The 17,138-nt window shown below is 32.8% G+C and overlaps 2 protein-coding genes across 2 annotated transcripts in view; both read left to right on the top strand.

Annotated features, from left to right (window-relative positions):
- Positions 1–9,480, top strand: part of LOC145691582 (uncharacterized) — a 56,726-nt gene extending 47,246 nt beyond the window's left edge. Inside the window, exons 14-16 of the mRNA XM_081766988.1 lie at positions 6,628–6,651; positions 7,640–7,663; positions 9,452–9,480. Coding sequence (XP_081623114.1) covers positions 6,628–6,651; positions 7,640–7,663; positions 9,452–9,480 — 77 coding nt within the window. The remainder of the gene's footprint in view (positions 1–6,627; positions 6,652–7,639; positions 7,664–9,451) is intronic.
- Positions 1–17,138, top strand: part of LOC145691578 (uncharacterized) — a 62,610-nt gene that overhangs the window by 11,978 nt on the left and 33,494 nt on the right. The window contains exons 6-11 of the mRNA XM_081766987.1: positions 6,628–6,651; positions 7,640–7,663; positions 9,452–9,475; positions 10,546–10,569; positions 13,559–13,582; positions 14,589–14,612. Coding sequence (XP_081623113.1) covers positions 10,554–10,569; positions 13,559–13,582; positions 14,589–14,612 — 64 coding nt within the window. The 5' untranslated portion in view covers positions 6,628–6,651; positions 7,640–7,663; positions 9,452–9,475; positions 10,546–10,553. The remainder of the gene's footprint in view (positions 1–6,627; positions 6,652–7,639; positions 7,664–9,451; positions 9,476–10,545; positions 10,570–13,558; positions 13,583–14,588; positions 14,613–17,138) is intronic.

Below are 17,138 nucleotides of genomic sequence, written 5' to 3'. Positions count from 1 at the left end.
CTGATATTTCTCACTTTCTAACTATCAACATATACTATGAACTGATATTGAGTGGTCTCATTATATATTCCATGGCTATTTGTCGGGGACACAGCTAGTGGTTTTCCGTGATGTGTTTGGAGTCGTTGCGGTGCATTTATATGGTCTTTTCAAACACTTCTTTTTTGGTAACAAAACACTGTTTACCATACACCCCACATGAATGAATACTTTATGGGGAAGTTCTATGGAATGTACTGACAGTGATTGTTATACATACAGTTGAGCAATATCCAAGCAAATTATTTCAAGGTATCTGACATCAATATCATGTCGAAATACTTTGGTAATGAATACTGGATGAAATCATATTATGGGTGTCTTGTGAATCCCGGTCGATACTTTAATTGTAAATGTCACAAATTCCTGAAGCATAATTTTTGGATGGTGTATGTGTTATGCTCCAGCATCACAGCTATGCTGTTGTTAATGGTTTTTCATTGTTTCTTATTTATTTATTTCAAGTTTCAATTTATTTGTTCTTTTGTCCATGAATAATCAACCAATATAAATTTTGATATTGAGAAACACATGGTGTAACCAACATATTATCTATCTGCACCAATAAATAACTATAATGGAAAGTACTACAGGAATGTGATCGTTGGTCTGTATCATATTGTAGAAAAAAGAAGAAAATCGATTTGCAGTTATAATACTTCCGATTTCAGATGAAATGAATGATATAATTTAAATAGAGGGTAACTTAATGCCTGAATACGTTTTAATTGTGCTCATAACTCAGTAAATTTATCTCTGAAGAAAATAATAATTAGTGGCCTTTTTCAAGGTAATATTAAATTTAATTTATATATTGTCTGAAAATAATTATTTTGTGGGTTACAAAGATGGATAAAATGATTAACTAAGCAAATCTTCGGGAAGCTCTGCTTCCCCTTTTCCTATGCTACTGCATAGCCATGCCACTAATTAAATCTAGAATGCACAAATACTAACTCCAAATGTTTTCAATAATCCAATATTGTCAGTTTCTTGTTTTCATGTTGGAATTTTACACAAATTGATGAGTTTATTCGTTTCTGTTTGTTGTACGTGACGATGAAGCACGAATCGAAAGGATATAACAAAATTAATTTCAGACACGTTAATTACCTACTGTGGCATAGCAATATTCACGATAATATTGTGTTAATGAAGATCCTGTTCTAAATAATTCTTCTGTAAGCCTGTACTATAAGCCTTTTCATGACAGTTACCGTAGAATCTGTGTGTAATAACAGGAATAGAATGTTGCCAATTGTTAAATGAAGTTAAATACTGTATTAATAATTATACAGTTAATGGAATATGTATGGGTATACGTATTTTGAATTATTGCATATAGCAAATAATTTAAATAATTATTTAATATAAAGATAGGAATTTTATTTAGATTGCACATTCGCCTGTTATGAAGACACCAGACCTAGTTGTATAAAGAAGGATTGGGTTGTACTAGGCTTCTGAAGCAAATGATACATGATGACATGTTTCTATCTGAAGGTAGTTCTATTTATGCCACATCTTCGGTAATCTAACGAACTAACAGCTTTTTCTTTGTCTCAACATTATCATGTCTTTATTTGCACAGGATACGAGTAACTATTCAAAGTTTTATCTAAATTAGAAAATGCATGCAAAAACTGAATAACATTACATCAGCTTAACCTAATTTAAACTCTTGAAAGCTTACTACAAAACTTCTGAACTTAATCTAATTTTGCTACATTTCGGAAACGCACCACAATGATTAAATTTAAACTGTACCATGAAGGCTGCCGATATATGGAGTTTTAAAAGAAGACAGTCGGATGCCTACCTTTTATCGCTGTATTTCTTCTGTGAAGTTCAATTGTAATGTCACTTTTCTGAAAATGTTGATTTCCTATAAAGTTTCAATATTTAATGATACATTGCTATTGTTATAAATTATGTAATATCATTGTACTTCAGGGTTAGCTTTGAAGATGAACTTCCATAAAGATATTATCCCTTATAATTACTTTTTATGTATTTATTATCTGAAATAATTTAAGTGTCATAATTGTTTCTCTGGATTTGGAGTATAAATAATTCATCCAATCGCTCATCCACGTATTTGAAGACACGGTGTTAAATCTGTCCTGTGCAGTGTGATTTTGGAACTTAATCGGTACCACACTTACTTTCCACCGAACCGGAATCAGCGTTATTTTTCGCGGTTTTCTACACGCGGTGGCGACCTAGAAATAATACAATGATTTAACAACTTTCCGTTGCGATGCTGCCGTCAAAGATCTGAAGGAAAACTGGTGTACGGTTTACTTGGAGAAGGACGGGAGTGCTACATATGTAAATTAATAAAACATGGGATATACTTTTGTGTATGTGTACAATGGGCAAGGCACCTCATTGATCATCATGTCTGTAACTTATCCACACTTATCTCACAATAAACTAATCCAACAGAAACATAACATCTATTGACAGGTGCAACCCTGTTTCCTAAATACCTCAATAGGTACAAAGTTACATATATACAAAATTTTAGGTGTAACTATGTTTAGACCTGTATTGTGTTAATTAAGGATATTGCAATTTAAATTATCACAACAAAAGCACCGATATACGTATGTTATATAATGTCATTTTTATGTTTACCAATACAGCCCAATAACACTTTCTGTCCAACAAATAGAACAAACGGTGCTATAGTATCATTTTCATTAGAATACATGCGAGAATGGTCATTTTATTAACCAACCTGATAGTTGCATCAAGTTTCAAAACATATAGAGTTTATAAGTGAATCACAAGAACACACACGAGAACTGCGAAGAGGAAATTATTCCAACACCCCTAGAGGCATTTTAACTTGTAAGCATACATAAAAACAATTTCTATTTTTTATCATTCATTCATGAATTATCGGGCATTAAATTCATTTAATTGAGATGTTTACATGCATACCTTAACAGCGTAAAGTGTATAATAAAGATGCATTTCTTTCCTCCAAAATTTAGAAACTCAAAGATTTTCTATATACACATGTTATACACATGCCACAATGATGTATAACCATAATATTAAATAATTTAACCGATTCTTTGAAAAAGAGAGAATTCAATTCGGATTATGTAATTTATTTATGTATTTATTTATTTGTGAACAACAACACATTAGGCAAAGCCCAATTATAGTGTTGGTGCATTACAAAATATACCTAGAATAATTTTCTTGAACATATTATATTTCATATTGCATATATTAATTTCGCTGTGTTCGATACATAATTTGTTATAAGAGCATATTCTCCAGATTGGTTACTTCAATAATACGTTGGTCCTTTCCTTTTTTAAATAGAACAGGCCAGAGTTTTCAACACGAATTTTAAGTGTCCAGATATGAAAATTTAGTGGTGATATGAGATCTGTACAATTAAACTCATTTTGTACTATTTTACGAAGAAAGATAAGATTTACCACACTTCCCCTTTGTTCCAGTATACTGATACAGAAGTTGTCTATTAATGTAAGATAGTTTTCGTAAGATGGATAGATTAAAGTACTCTTGTATACTAAGTATTTGATAAATTTGGATTGGACTTTTTTTGAGTTAGTTTCAGTATTGTTGTTGCGATAGGTTCCAGATATTCCAGTTTATTTCAGTCTATTCCAGCATATTCCAGTTTTGATCGGAAATAGGAGTAATACATTTTTGTTAGTGTGGTGATATTGTTAAACTCCTATCCGGTTGTAATTTTGAATCCTAACATTTTAAAAGATTCATTAACTCTTTTCACTATATGATCATTAAATGTTAGTTTCGTATCAAACGTAACCCCGAGATCTTTCACTGAATTTAATCTATTTAATACGATCTGATTAAATCAATAATTAAACTCTACTTTATTTTTGTTTCTAGTAGACAATAAAATACTATATTTATTTATGATTACACTAAGTTTATTAAGAGAACACCAGTTTGCAATAGTTTCTGTCATGTTGTAAGTTGAGAAAGTCACAGATGTTCTCTATCATGGCGTACATTTTGAGGTCATCTGTAACAAAACCAATTTGTACCTTAATGATATGTGATCAGGGAGATTGTTAATGAATAAAAGAAACAATGACGGACCTGGATTGGAGCCCTGTGTAATTCCAGAGTACGCAGTATAGTCAATTGATTTAAACTCTTTGTAGATAACGTTTTGTTTACGATTGCTTAAATATGATGAAAATAACTAGATCAAGGGAGGAGATAATTTATAGCTATTTAGCTTATGTAAAAATACTTTTTGATTGGCTCTGTCAAACGCTATTACAAAATCTATATACTATATTACATCCACCTGACATCAAACATCCAACGAGTTCGCTATGAAGTCTGCGATAATTGCAAGATAAGTTGTTGTTGATTTGTGTGGTTAAAGCCATGTTGAAATGATGACATAACTGGTTGTATGTGGTGAATTATCCGTTTGTATAAAATTGATACCGTGAATTATCCGTAGTTTGGATACAATTCAAAAGTAGATAAAATTGATATGGGCCAATAGTTGTTTTAGCTTTTATTATTGTTCTTTGCTATTGGGCAAATTATAGATGATTTCCATTTAACTGGAAAAACATGTTTTCAGAGAGAGGTTGAATGTGATCCATAGTGGATACGTAAATGCATCTATACAACCCTTTATATTATATGGAGGTATTCCATCGGGTCCAAGAGCTGTTCTGGGCTTTCGTTTTTAGGTTGTCATTTCTACTTCAGATTGAGTGATTTCATCTACGCTAAGTAACTCTAGTTTTTTTTTCATTTACATAATTTATTATAGTGATATTAGTGCTGTCTGTATCAAGCACAAAAACTGAAGAGAAATACTGTACAAACGCATTGGCTATTTCGTTATTACGATAAAGTTCATGTACCTTCTAATTCAATTTCTTTCCAGGAAAATGTATAGTCTTATTTTTTTTACAAAGTTCCATAATTCATTGGTATTGTTATTGATGCTATTTTCGGTCTCTTGTAAGAACTTTCCGAATGTCAGCTTAATATCTTTCTTTATTTCCCTACGCAATTCATTGAATTTATTAAGATAATATACTTCTTTGTAACGTTTCTACTTTTTATGGTAGATTGCTTTCGTCTTGAGTTATTAAATTATTTTATTTGTGTACTAGCATGGATAATCTGTTCACAAGTTGTTTCTAAGCGGCACCCACTTATCGAATACAATATAAATAATATTATACAGATTATTAACTTAGTCGTTAACTTTTTCATGGTTTTTTAGGCACTTTCAGTCAATATATAAAAATTCAAGATACATCCCTAAGAAGTATACTTTGCTAAAATTATATCCAGATATATTGGTCTTCTTTTTACTTTCGCGGTGTACTTCTGTATCACGTTTATTACCATAGATGGGTGGTGTACATCTTCTGGAATTAGTAGATGCCCTTCCCTTGAGATTTCTATGTTCGTTATATTAGACAGAACCAAATCTAATGTACGGTTCTTTACGTTTGTCACATTATTTAAAGATTGTAGATTATAATAAGATATAAATTCATATAAATTCTTACATAGAAGAGCTTCTTTCAAAATTGAATCCCGTGCCATTTATTTCCGTTAAGTTGAAATCATCAATCTGGAGAACAGGACTTGCTTGAGGACAATTAATTTCAACACGTCTAAATAAACTCTTGTACAATTCAATATTAGAACCCGGTAAGAAATACACAACACAAATACATATAGTTTTCCGCTCAGTGATTATTTTGGTAGTCAGACAGTCATAATTGTAATCACAATGTTTAGTTACAACTGCAATAAGAACACCCCTTCCCTTTGTTTTACAAATTTTAATAGAGTTTCTGTCATGTCTCAATACTGTATATCTGTTATCAAATAGTTCAGTATCATGACAACTTTCGTCAATACAAGTCTCAGTGATTGCAATTAAGTAATAATTATTAAAACAGCACTAAAGAATTCATATGTTTATCCACGTAAACTACGAACGTTTTATAAAATATTTTTAAAAGTTCTTTGTAGTTTGTAAGATCAGTTGTTATTTTTGAACTGCACACATATGTTTCATCATTATCAGATAAAGTTGATTTACCACAAGTTCCACAGCATACTCATGGTAGTCACACTGTTGCTTTGGGGTAGGTCAAGGTCGCCCGGGTGGTCCTCCTCCCTCTTTTGTTTTCGGGCGAAGGAATTTCTGCATAGGTGGTTGCACTCGTTGAGGGGGACGTTTGGTTAGCCACTTGTAGTGTTGCAAGTTCAGTATTCCCTCTCTTCGGAAATTCCTCTTGCTTTTATGGCGACGACGCATTGTTTCGATGCTGTTCTTAAGAGTGAATGCCTTATTATTTATATATAATCCGCTGTTTATGGCACTGAAATTGTTAAATAACTGTAGTATTACATGTTGGCAAAAAGAGGAAAATATAACCTTGCTAAATTAAAATATAAAGTTTAATTTGTAAATATATAACCATTATACTATGATTCCGCTGAGCATTCTTGTATTGCCAAGCTGGGAAAATTATCGCTAATATGATTGAATAATTTTCCTTTATTTTGCAATTTCAGGTTCTGGACGACAAGTCTATCTACGTAAGTTAAACTAATTGATTCTTTATATATAATAATGCACACAGATCGCACTGTATAACAGCGAACAATGCTTTAAATTTAAAAAGAAAAATCAACATCTGAAATACGTTTTTCATATGTTCATGGATAAAAATTTAAATTATTTATAGTTACTATTTGTTCTCAACTCTATTCTATGTATTCAAATAAATAGTTGAAACGAAGAGCAAATCTGCCTGTCACTAAAGATTAATTCCAAAAGTTCATGTTACCGTACTTCAATCGTTATGATAAATTTCATATTGGGCGACCACAGATATTCCATTCAGAGCCCTGAAAATAGGCATAGATTAGAGATATACGATACAGAGCTCTTCAAGAGTAAATGAAATGTGCTGACCATATAACATTTATAGTGCTCACGCCTGATGAGGTTCAAGCATAACATTAAGAGAAAGACGTTAGCTATTCTAAAGATACACGTGCTCCAGAAAATAATAGTTTCCCTCCAAACATGTAAAATATTCTTTCTTCCTGGAGGCCTCGTCACACGTGTTAAATTTAACAACTACTTCCATCTGGCCATATATTCCCAAAGAACTTGTATTGTTACACATAAAACGAGTTAATCATCTACTACACCGGAAAGTGCCATTTTTTTTCAATTGAACTCGTAATTAGACATAGTATAAGATCATACCCTGCAACGAGATGACAGATATAACAAAATTTGGTAAAAGATACTGCGTTCTAATAGTAAATATCAGTATAGTTTGCAATTTAGGGCGTTGAAAGTACTATATAATTACTTCATTATAATTTAATTTAAATAGAATAAGATAGGATCAAGTTAAAGTAAAATCTAACGTAAAAACTTTCTGAAATTATAATTGGTATTACTTTGATTACTAAATAAGATTCTGTTTGACAATCTTCGTTTTGTTTTGTGTTAAGCATTAGACACCATTACTGATAAAATGAGTAATATTCTTCTATTTCGCTATTTCAGCTTATGTACATCCATTGCCACCAGGTAAGTAAAACTTTCTTTTGTAGTAGTGCACACCATCGCGCTATATAACAATAACCAATACATCAAAGTTTAAAAAGAACTATACTCTGAAGTATCTTCCTCATATTTTCTGGCATACAAATTCCACTTTTTTATAATAATTATCTTTTATCAACTATATTGCATATATTCAAGTATTTCGTTGAAATGAAGATTATAACTAACTTGTTGTTAATGTATAGTTTCTAAAGTTCAAGTGACGATATCTGTATCCTTATGACTAACATCATACTAGGCGACCATCACGAAGCCCTAAAGTTAGTCATAATTGGATATTGTAGAACCAGAGAGAAAAAACTTCACTTTCATATGATTTTGAAATATCGGTATTTTCAGATTCTTGAGTTGGCACACTTTTTGTTCTGGTAGAGAACGTACTAAAGCACTCATGAAGTATTGTACTGTCGTGTTGAGAAGGTGAAACTTACAGTAAACCTCATAAGAGTGGAGATTCAACCTCTACGTTTTTTTTTTATTTTCTACTTCATGGCGTTCGGTCACTCTGTTTCTACACTACCCAATTAAACACCAAAGTTAAATGTACGGGAGGTTACGAACCACTCCTACTTTTCCGAGAAAAGAGTAAGCATCACCTAAATACAAAAAAAAGAAGTGCAGAAGATGACATCTTGTCAGTGGCCAACAAAGAGCAACGAGAAACTGCTCGGCAGTGGAGCACATCTCTAGTGCTTGGGTGTGATGAGGGTTGGGCATAACGTTCCAAGTTATACCTTATAAACGAAAAGTGAAATCTTTGAGTTCCACGTCCCACGCTTATGCCAGTTAGGCTAGAGGAGACGGTGGTGATGAGAGATGAGTGAAATTGTGAAATGAAAAAAGTGGGAGGAAACGGGAGAACCCCCAAAAAGCCACGAGCACAGTGTTTGTCCACCACAACTTCCACACGGCGCAAGCTTAGATCGAACCAGGGACCCTAAGCACCGGAGGTGAACGCTCTGCCACTAAGCCACCCCATCCCTATACCTTAAATATTTTCGTGTTACATTGTTCTCCACAAATCAGTACTTCATCTTCAAAAACGTAAAAGGTGCATTCTTCCTGAAAGAGTAGTTGGCAAGAGTAAATTAATAACTAATTCGTTTAGGCAACACTAAGAACTTACACCCCCAGTACAACGGGTAACCAGATAGCCTGTTTATTACTACAGTATCGGCACCAGAACACATCTATTGTGCTCGCAGGTAATGAGGATCGAGCAAGACATTTCAACGTTCCAAGACATTATTATTCTTCCATAACATAATACACTACAACTCGAAGACTTCTGTGCAAACACTTAAAATGTGCTTTGTTACCTGAGGACTAGTCGTGAATGATAAATTATCGACTCCTTTCTTGAGCCTGTTACATCTTCGTAACAGTTAAAACAAGCGAAACATCTATTGCATCAGAAGTAACCAGGTACTTTTCAATCGAAATAATGAAACGTAATATAAGACCACAGACAGCAAGGAGAATCGCACATATTACACCCGAATTTACTTAGAAAATAATGTGCATGTATTGTCAATATCAATATAGTTCTTAAGTTATATTTTTAAAATGCTATAAAATTACTTCTTAATAAGTTAATAAATTAGAAAATAACGTAATAATTGTTAGAATTGATAAGATTATCTGGATTAACAAATAGGATTCTGTTTGATATTGAAGTTATGGTTTGTATTCAGCATCTGGCAGCATCATGGTTAAAGTGAAAAGTAATTAACTCTTACTTTACAATTTCAGATTATGGACGTCCACATCCACCAGGTTAGTTAAACTGATTGATTTCTGACATTTATAATGCATACCGTTCTATCTATGTCGGTATAACATTAAACAGAGCTTCAAATTTAAAAAAAAAAACAATATCTGAAACATGTTTCTAATATACTCTGGGATAAAATTTCAAAATTAATTGTAACTATTATCTTTTGAGAATTGCATTCTACATTTGCAGTTATATGATTGAAACGAATTACATAGCTAATTTGCCGTTAAGGTATAGTTCCCCAGAAGTTCATGTAAAAGATGTCTAATACTTTATCATGAACATAAATAAATTACCATGACAAAGCTCTGAAGTTAGTCACAATTATAAACTAAAGTGAAATGTACAGGATCTTTCAAAGCGCTCACACTTTGCCGAGGAAAGAGTCTCACATCCCTGAAAAGACACAGAGAAAATGCGAAGAAAACACATTGTCAGTAGTCAATAAGGAGAAATGGGTTATATTCTATTTATCGTTCCAGCATCAGTGACAAATATCCTGAATAACATTCTAAGAAAGGTACTCATTATTCTCATGTACCATTGTCTCCACAAGTTTGAATCTTCTTTCCAAACACATGAAATATGCTTCATTCCTGTAAGAATAGTCGCGTGTTGCCAAATTAACATCTTCCTTCAGGCTACATCTTCCCTAAGACGTAATACTTACAGTAGTCACAAAGGGTGAAGCATCTACTGAACCAGAAGGAGCTAATCTTATATCGAGATAATAAACCTTAATGAGGCACTATACCTACCAAGGGGATTAGCTGATACTGTTCCAGAATTTGACTAGAAGATACTGTGCTTGTATTATCAATATCAATATAGTTTCTAATTTAGGCCGTTGAAAATCTTATAAAATTACTTCGTAACAAGTTAATGAAAATACAGAAAAATATGATCAAGGTGAGTTGAAATATAACGTAAGAATTTTATGAATTAATACGATTCTTACTTTGATTAACAAATATTGTTCTGCTTGATATTTACCGTCGTGCTTTGTCTTGAGCACTTCACACCATATTGGTTAAAATAACTGAGTGATTTTTTTGTTTCGTAATTTCAGATTACGGAATGCCATACCCGCCAGGTAAAATGAACTATTTTTTTATATTTAGTAATGCATAAGAAAGATTGAATATGTAAAATACGTTTCTCATATTTTCTTCGATAAAATAATTAGATAAATACCTTGCCGTTGACGTATAGTTCCAGAAATTCAAGTTAGGATATCTGCGTCGTTATGATAAACATCAGATTAGGCAACCACAGATATTCGTTGACGTCTCCCTGAAGTTATTTATAATGAGATGCTAAAGTGAAATGTGCCTGACCGTACAAAGTCCTCCGAGTTTTCCGAGGAAAGAGTAGAGACAAAGAGCAAAAGATGACACAAATTTAACGGCTACTTAGAAACAACGAGTGATAGCCTTTTTATTGTTCCTCTCTCGACACTGGAATACATGCATAGTGCAAACGAATGATGAGCATCCAGCATAACGTTCCTGGAAAGAAATTAATTATTCTCACGTTAAAGTGTGCTGTACAAATCAATACATTATTTGCAAATATGTAAAATATTCTTCCATCTTGGAGGATTAGTCGCCAGTGGTATATTAAAATCTCCTTCCTTCAGGCCACACCTTCTAAGATGGAAGATTAAGAACTAGTGCTGCACCAATTCCAAAAGATATAGCGACTATTGCACAAGGAAGAACTTGCTTTTTAAAATGAGATAATTAAACTTAGTCAGGGACCCAAACGCAACATTCAGAATCGGAAATATTATTTTAGAATTTCGCTACAAGATACTGTACTTGTAAAGTCAATATAAATATAGTTTGTAATTTAGGTTTTTAAAGTTTTATATAATTACCTCATAATAATTCAATTAAAGTAGAGAAAAACAAAATCAAGTAAGTAAAAAATTTATCGTAATTATTTTGTGCATTAACATCGATTCTTAATGGGGTTAATAAATATTGTTCTGATTGATATTATTTTTCTGCTTTGTTTCTGCATTTGTTAAAATCATGGATAAAGTGATTAGTAATTTTCTTTTTTAATTCGTAATTTGAGATTATGGAACCATACCCACCAGATAGTAATCGTTTGTCTATATTTAAAAACGAACACCCATCGTGCTACGTATCAGCAAACAATACTTCAAATATGAAAAAAATGTAATAAGTACAAGTTTGAGAAAATACCTTCACCTAAAATATGTTTCTTCTTGGAGGACTAATTACTAGCCAAGCGTAATTTAACAACGGCTTTCCTATAGCCGATGTTTAATAACGAGTAAATGTTACATTCGGGTGAATCTATTTGCTGCCCGAGATATATGTCACAGAGTAGTACTAAGTATGCTTAATACGTCAGGGAAGCGTTACGTGCAAATCTCAAAGGGTCTGGGAGATACAGCCAGTAGAACTTCACATGGAAGTACAGTACATATTATAGTCTATATCTATACGTGATCTTATGATCACTGATGACATTCCAACTGGCGATGTCTTCAATGCGGATCGCATTCGCTTCGAGCAGGAATTGCATTCATACCGGACGTTGAGGAAGAAAGGATTAGCGAAGATCGGAACAACACTGGAATATATGAGTGCAACATCTCATTCGTATATGATAATGCCGCTTGTGTCCATGAACGGAGAAACTATGCGTCCCGTGTATGTTCAGGTGGTTAAAACAAACAGTAGGTTCCTGCAATAAAACCAGCCGATACGGCTAGTACAATCTTAATCTCATTTGCTGGTAGGACAATGAACATAAACAAGCAAGATGTTAAGACTTTCAATGGGATGTTACGTGGAAATCATTGCAGGTAACAATAAGATCTTTCTGTTACTTGATTCATATTCTGAAAACAAAGACGACAGTTTTTCGTCACAGTGTGTGCCAGAAGGCTTTGCACTGATCAAACGGAAGATTCCTGCTTGATGTAGTGGTATGATTCAGCCTCTGTATGTTCACTTTTTACGTCCACAGAAAGTTTTTGTTCGTTTCACCACTGATACAGCAATACCAGGAAGGACGTGAATATTTAGCATCGTAACAGATTCAAACAAGTTCAGTCGTTTACAATTTACTAGTTCAGTACTTCTGGTTTTCGCAAAACAGTTCGGTTTATTTCCTATAAGGCTGGGTACTTGATTGAGGAGTCTGAAAGTTGGATCGTTCCTTACGATTACTGCTTTGAGGGAATTGTGAACGACAAATGTTTTACCCACGACTTGGTTGTCTTTGTCAGGTATGCTCACTGTGAGCAGAGTATTCATGTGAGGCATGCACTCTTTTCTGAACTGCATATTGATTGTAGTAATTGATGACCTTTCTATGCAATAACAAAGCCACTTCGGATTCGAAAAACAAACCACTTTATCTTGTGTTTCATTACTTTAATATGATGGAAACAGGAACATAAACCAATTTAGAGGAAATAATAGGTATAAGACTTCTATCTTACGTTTTGGACTATGTACTACGATTAAAACATGTATCCCTGTGTGATGTTCTAGTGATTGTATCTTCTAAACCCATTGAGCTTTGCACCTAAAACTTCTCTGATATATTGAGTACACTTAGTACTGCTCTATCACATATTTCCCGAGCAGCAACTCGATTCACTCAAACGTGAACTTTGCTTGTAAGAAATTATAGTTGGGAAACGAACAACAGGTCTACCATCTATTCCGAAATAAGACATTATTGTTTTCTATCGAGATAACTAATCTTATCGTAAACCCATACCCAGGAAGGAAAATCACATATATTATCCTCCAATTTGACTACAAGCTACCCTGTTTAAATAGTCAATTCCATACTTTGTAATTTAGGGTGATGAAAATGTTATATAATTACTATAAAATAATATATTTAAAATGGAGAAAAATAGAATGAAGTTACATTAATACACAACGAAAGCATTTGTTCATTAATAACAATTTTTCCATGGATTAGTAAATAGAGTTCTGCTTGATATCGTTAGCTATGTTTTGTATAGACTATATGGCACTATCGTAGTTTCGAAGATTGATCAATTTTCTTGTATTTCTCTATTTCAGATTATTTACAGCCATACCCTCCAGGTAGGTTGAATTATTAGATTGTTAATACCTAATAATTGCAAACAATGCTTCAAGTATTAAAAAATCAGTATCTTAAAATAGTTTCTCACATCTTCTTGGAAATAATTTCCAACGTATTTATAACTCTTATCTTCTGTCAACTGCATTCTAAATAGTCAAATATATCGTTGAAACGACGGGCATAACTACCTTGCCGTTAACGTATAGTCTCAGAAGTTTGTTTGAATATATTTGAATCTTTATGATGAACATTACATTTGGCGCCCATGAAGAAGTCCTGAAGTTAGAGATAATTAAAGATTAAAGTGAATCGTTTAGGGGCTTAACCAGAATTTTTAATATTTCGAGGAAAAGTTTGGCATAATCGACAGCAGATACATAATGTTCTTAATTTCATACATTGTCAGTGGTCAGTAAGAAACAAGTGATAGCATGTTTCTGGTTCCAGTCAGAGGACCAAAAAATTTCCATGGTGTTCGCAGGTCATGAGGACCCATCAAAACGTTTCCGAAAAACATTAGTTATGCTCATGTTACGTCACGCTCCACAAAATAAATACTTCTTCAGAAAGCACATAAAATATTGTTAACTCCTGGGATAATAGCCGCGAGAAAACACCTTTCTTCTTGCAAGATTTCCACTACAAACTTGTACACGCAGCGGTTATAACGGATGCAGTAACTTTTAAAGTAAGTCTATATGCAGCTAGGAGAAATGCGGATATTATTCCATAATTTTCCAAAGAATCAGTGCGTCTATAGTCAATAACAAGTTCTTTTTATAATTTATGGCATTGAGAACGTTATATGATTACTTCGTAGTAACTTAATTAAAGCGGATTAACAAGTTTAAGTTAGCTTAAAACATAATATAGGAATTTGGTGTTATTATTAGATGGATTAACATTTAGAATTCTACTTGATACTGTTCGTTGTGCTTTGTATTAAGCTTCTGACACCATTATGTTTAAATGATGAAGTAATTTTCTTATATTTCGCAATTTCAGATTATGGACAGCCATACCCACCAGGTAAGTCAAGTTGATTGGAAGTTTGGGTGTAATATTGCATACGTATCGCCCTATATACTAACATTGTGCTTCAGATCTCAAAATCGTCTCTAACAACACGTAAAATATGCTTTGTATGAGGAGGAAGTAGCTCACAAGAATAAATTAAAAACTCATTGTTTCCAACCATACCTCTACTAGGAATTTGGAGTCTTATCATTTAAAGCGAGTGCATCATGTATGGGAGTAGGGAGTGACCTTTTAATCAAGAAGTCAAAGGTGAAGTGACACCAAAGATTTCGTAGAATATCATTCAGGGACTTGGATGGAACACATGCTGCCGTCCACAATTCTAGCCGGATTACACAATTGATAACAATCTCCATGTTATTTTTTTCGACAATTGGGAAGTTTCAAATTTCTCTGAGAATGAGGCATACCTGGGACTTGCACGTGTCCAATATTTTGTAGTTTCCCTAATTACATTTCGCACAGCTGCACGAAAATTCATATTGGAAGATGAATGACCTTCTATCGAAACATAGAACTGGGTATTTGTATGATTCCACTGTATTTGTATATTTCTAACGAAAACGAATGGCGAGAATTTTTATCGTTATAATGTAAATAAATAATATAAATGTAAGGAAAATAATATGATTTAAACACGAAGTTCCTTTCAATGAAATATTTTTTGATCCTTAAATTAATTTCTTATTCTCTGCAAAATGTTTATGCATTCTTTGTTGTAGTTCCTGATTAATAAAATAGTTACGAAGCCGTATTCACTACATGTAATCTTAAACGATCATTTCATCGAAGTAGAATTTCAACTTTTAAGAGCAAATTTGATTTTGGTATTTCAAGTCTTTGAGTCAAGACTCAAAATTCAAAAGATTCTAAATTTGGTTATCTCCAAATTTAGTATTAATATATTTGTATTCAAATTGTCATAATGTTAAAATCAAAATGTTTCAGAAATGAGTGTTTAGTTCAATATTTCATGAAGAATTCATATTCCTGTTCTTTACTTAAGAAAAAGTTTAACTATGCATCTTATAGTTCTATAAATTACTATTCACATAAATTCTTTAAAAACAATATCTATTTATGAAAGTTCAAAACAAGCATTAGTACATTTTCCTTACTTAAGCTATTTGGCAACCAAGTGGTCTACATAATATTACGATATCTGGAACAAGAGTAAATTTAACCTACTAAATTTTGTGAATAAACAGTACGTAAATTTATATTTGTGTTTATAGTAATTACAAATCTTTACTTGACACAAGCCAAATCCACTTATCTTATTTTTATTTATCTTAGTGTCAAATATTTAAGTGTTACAGATGTAAATGAACTCTTTAGTTTCCATTCTTAAAATAGATGATGAACGGTTTCAGGTTCAGAATCTTGGTGATTACTTTCCGATTCGAAAAGCTGAAGATGTAATATACACTTCGGATAGCTCTAGAACACTGTCTTAATAAAACAAACCACTGTATTATGTATCTTGTCTAAAGCCACTGAGATTTTGGAGTTCAAATTCTCAAACACATTTATTCTAATAGGAAAAGTAAAGTGTGCAAACGCATATGCACAATTTTATTCGTTGACGGTCTGTCAATTTTCCTTCAAAATGATAATCCCATCTGGGTAAATCTTTTTTGTTTGGTTTGTGAAAAGTTTCACATCGTTTCCACAGCCAGTCCTAAATTTATCATAAATTCTCTCAAGGAGTTATGCAGAGAGCGAAACAAAGTATATTATTACGGTACCAGATTAGTGTTATATAGTTCGTACATTAGTACCACGAAGTAAAGTTCGCTCAAATTCTGACTGATCGTTAAAGATGTATACAGTCTAGGAATATTATCTTGGTATATTAAACCATTCTCTTGACTATTTTCCGTACCTTTGTTGCAATAGCTATGTAGACGTCTACTAATCAGCAACAGGGTAGTCTAAGTTAATAATTCTGCAAGCTCGAGAAGTAATATCATCTTCCATTCCCACAAAGGAACAACATAATCTTTTAGTGGGTTAGTGTGGGATTTGCCAGAGAGTACGGAATTCTTTGTTACATCTTTTTTGCCTATTGCTTCTCCTTTGCTCACCTTTATGTTTTCGTAATCATTTATCTTAGAAATGTCTCGTGTTCAAATATTCCAGACGAGTATAGCAGGTCAGAATTCAATCAAGTAAATGGTTTTGATTAAAAATCTTGTGGCATCCAAACTTCGAGTTTCCTTTAGTACTCAGTTTTTTTTTATACATTATTTAACACGTTTTAGTAATGGATATGTACTTCATTGCAAATGGCATTTCTGCTTACATATTGATTTAGTGTACTTTTGCCAGAGTATCATCGACTTTTGCTGTGATGGTCAACTACTGCAATCAGAATTGCGCACATCAACATTTCTGGAACGAAAGCAATTGAATCATCTTTAGCTTTTGCTCTTAATCACGTTACGTTGCTCATAAACAGCGTAGGTTTGTTCACGAATTGAACTTGATAAAAATAAAAATTCAAAATATAGCACA

The sequence above is a fragment of the Thermobia domestica genome, chromosome 8 (assembly GCF_964235325.1).
Source record: "Thermobia domestica chromosome 8, izTheDome1.hap1.1, whole genome shotgun sequence".
In the NCBI taxonomy this organism is placed as follows: Eukaryota; Metazoa; Arthropoda; class Insecta; order Zygentoma; family Lepismatidae; genus Thermobia; species Thermobia domestica.
This window is presented reverse-complemented; position numbering and strand designations above follow the sequence as displayed.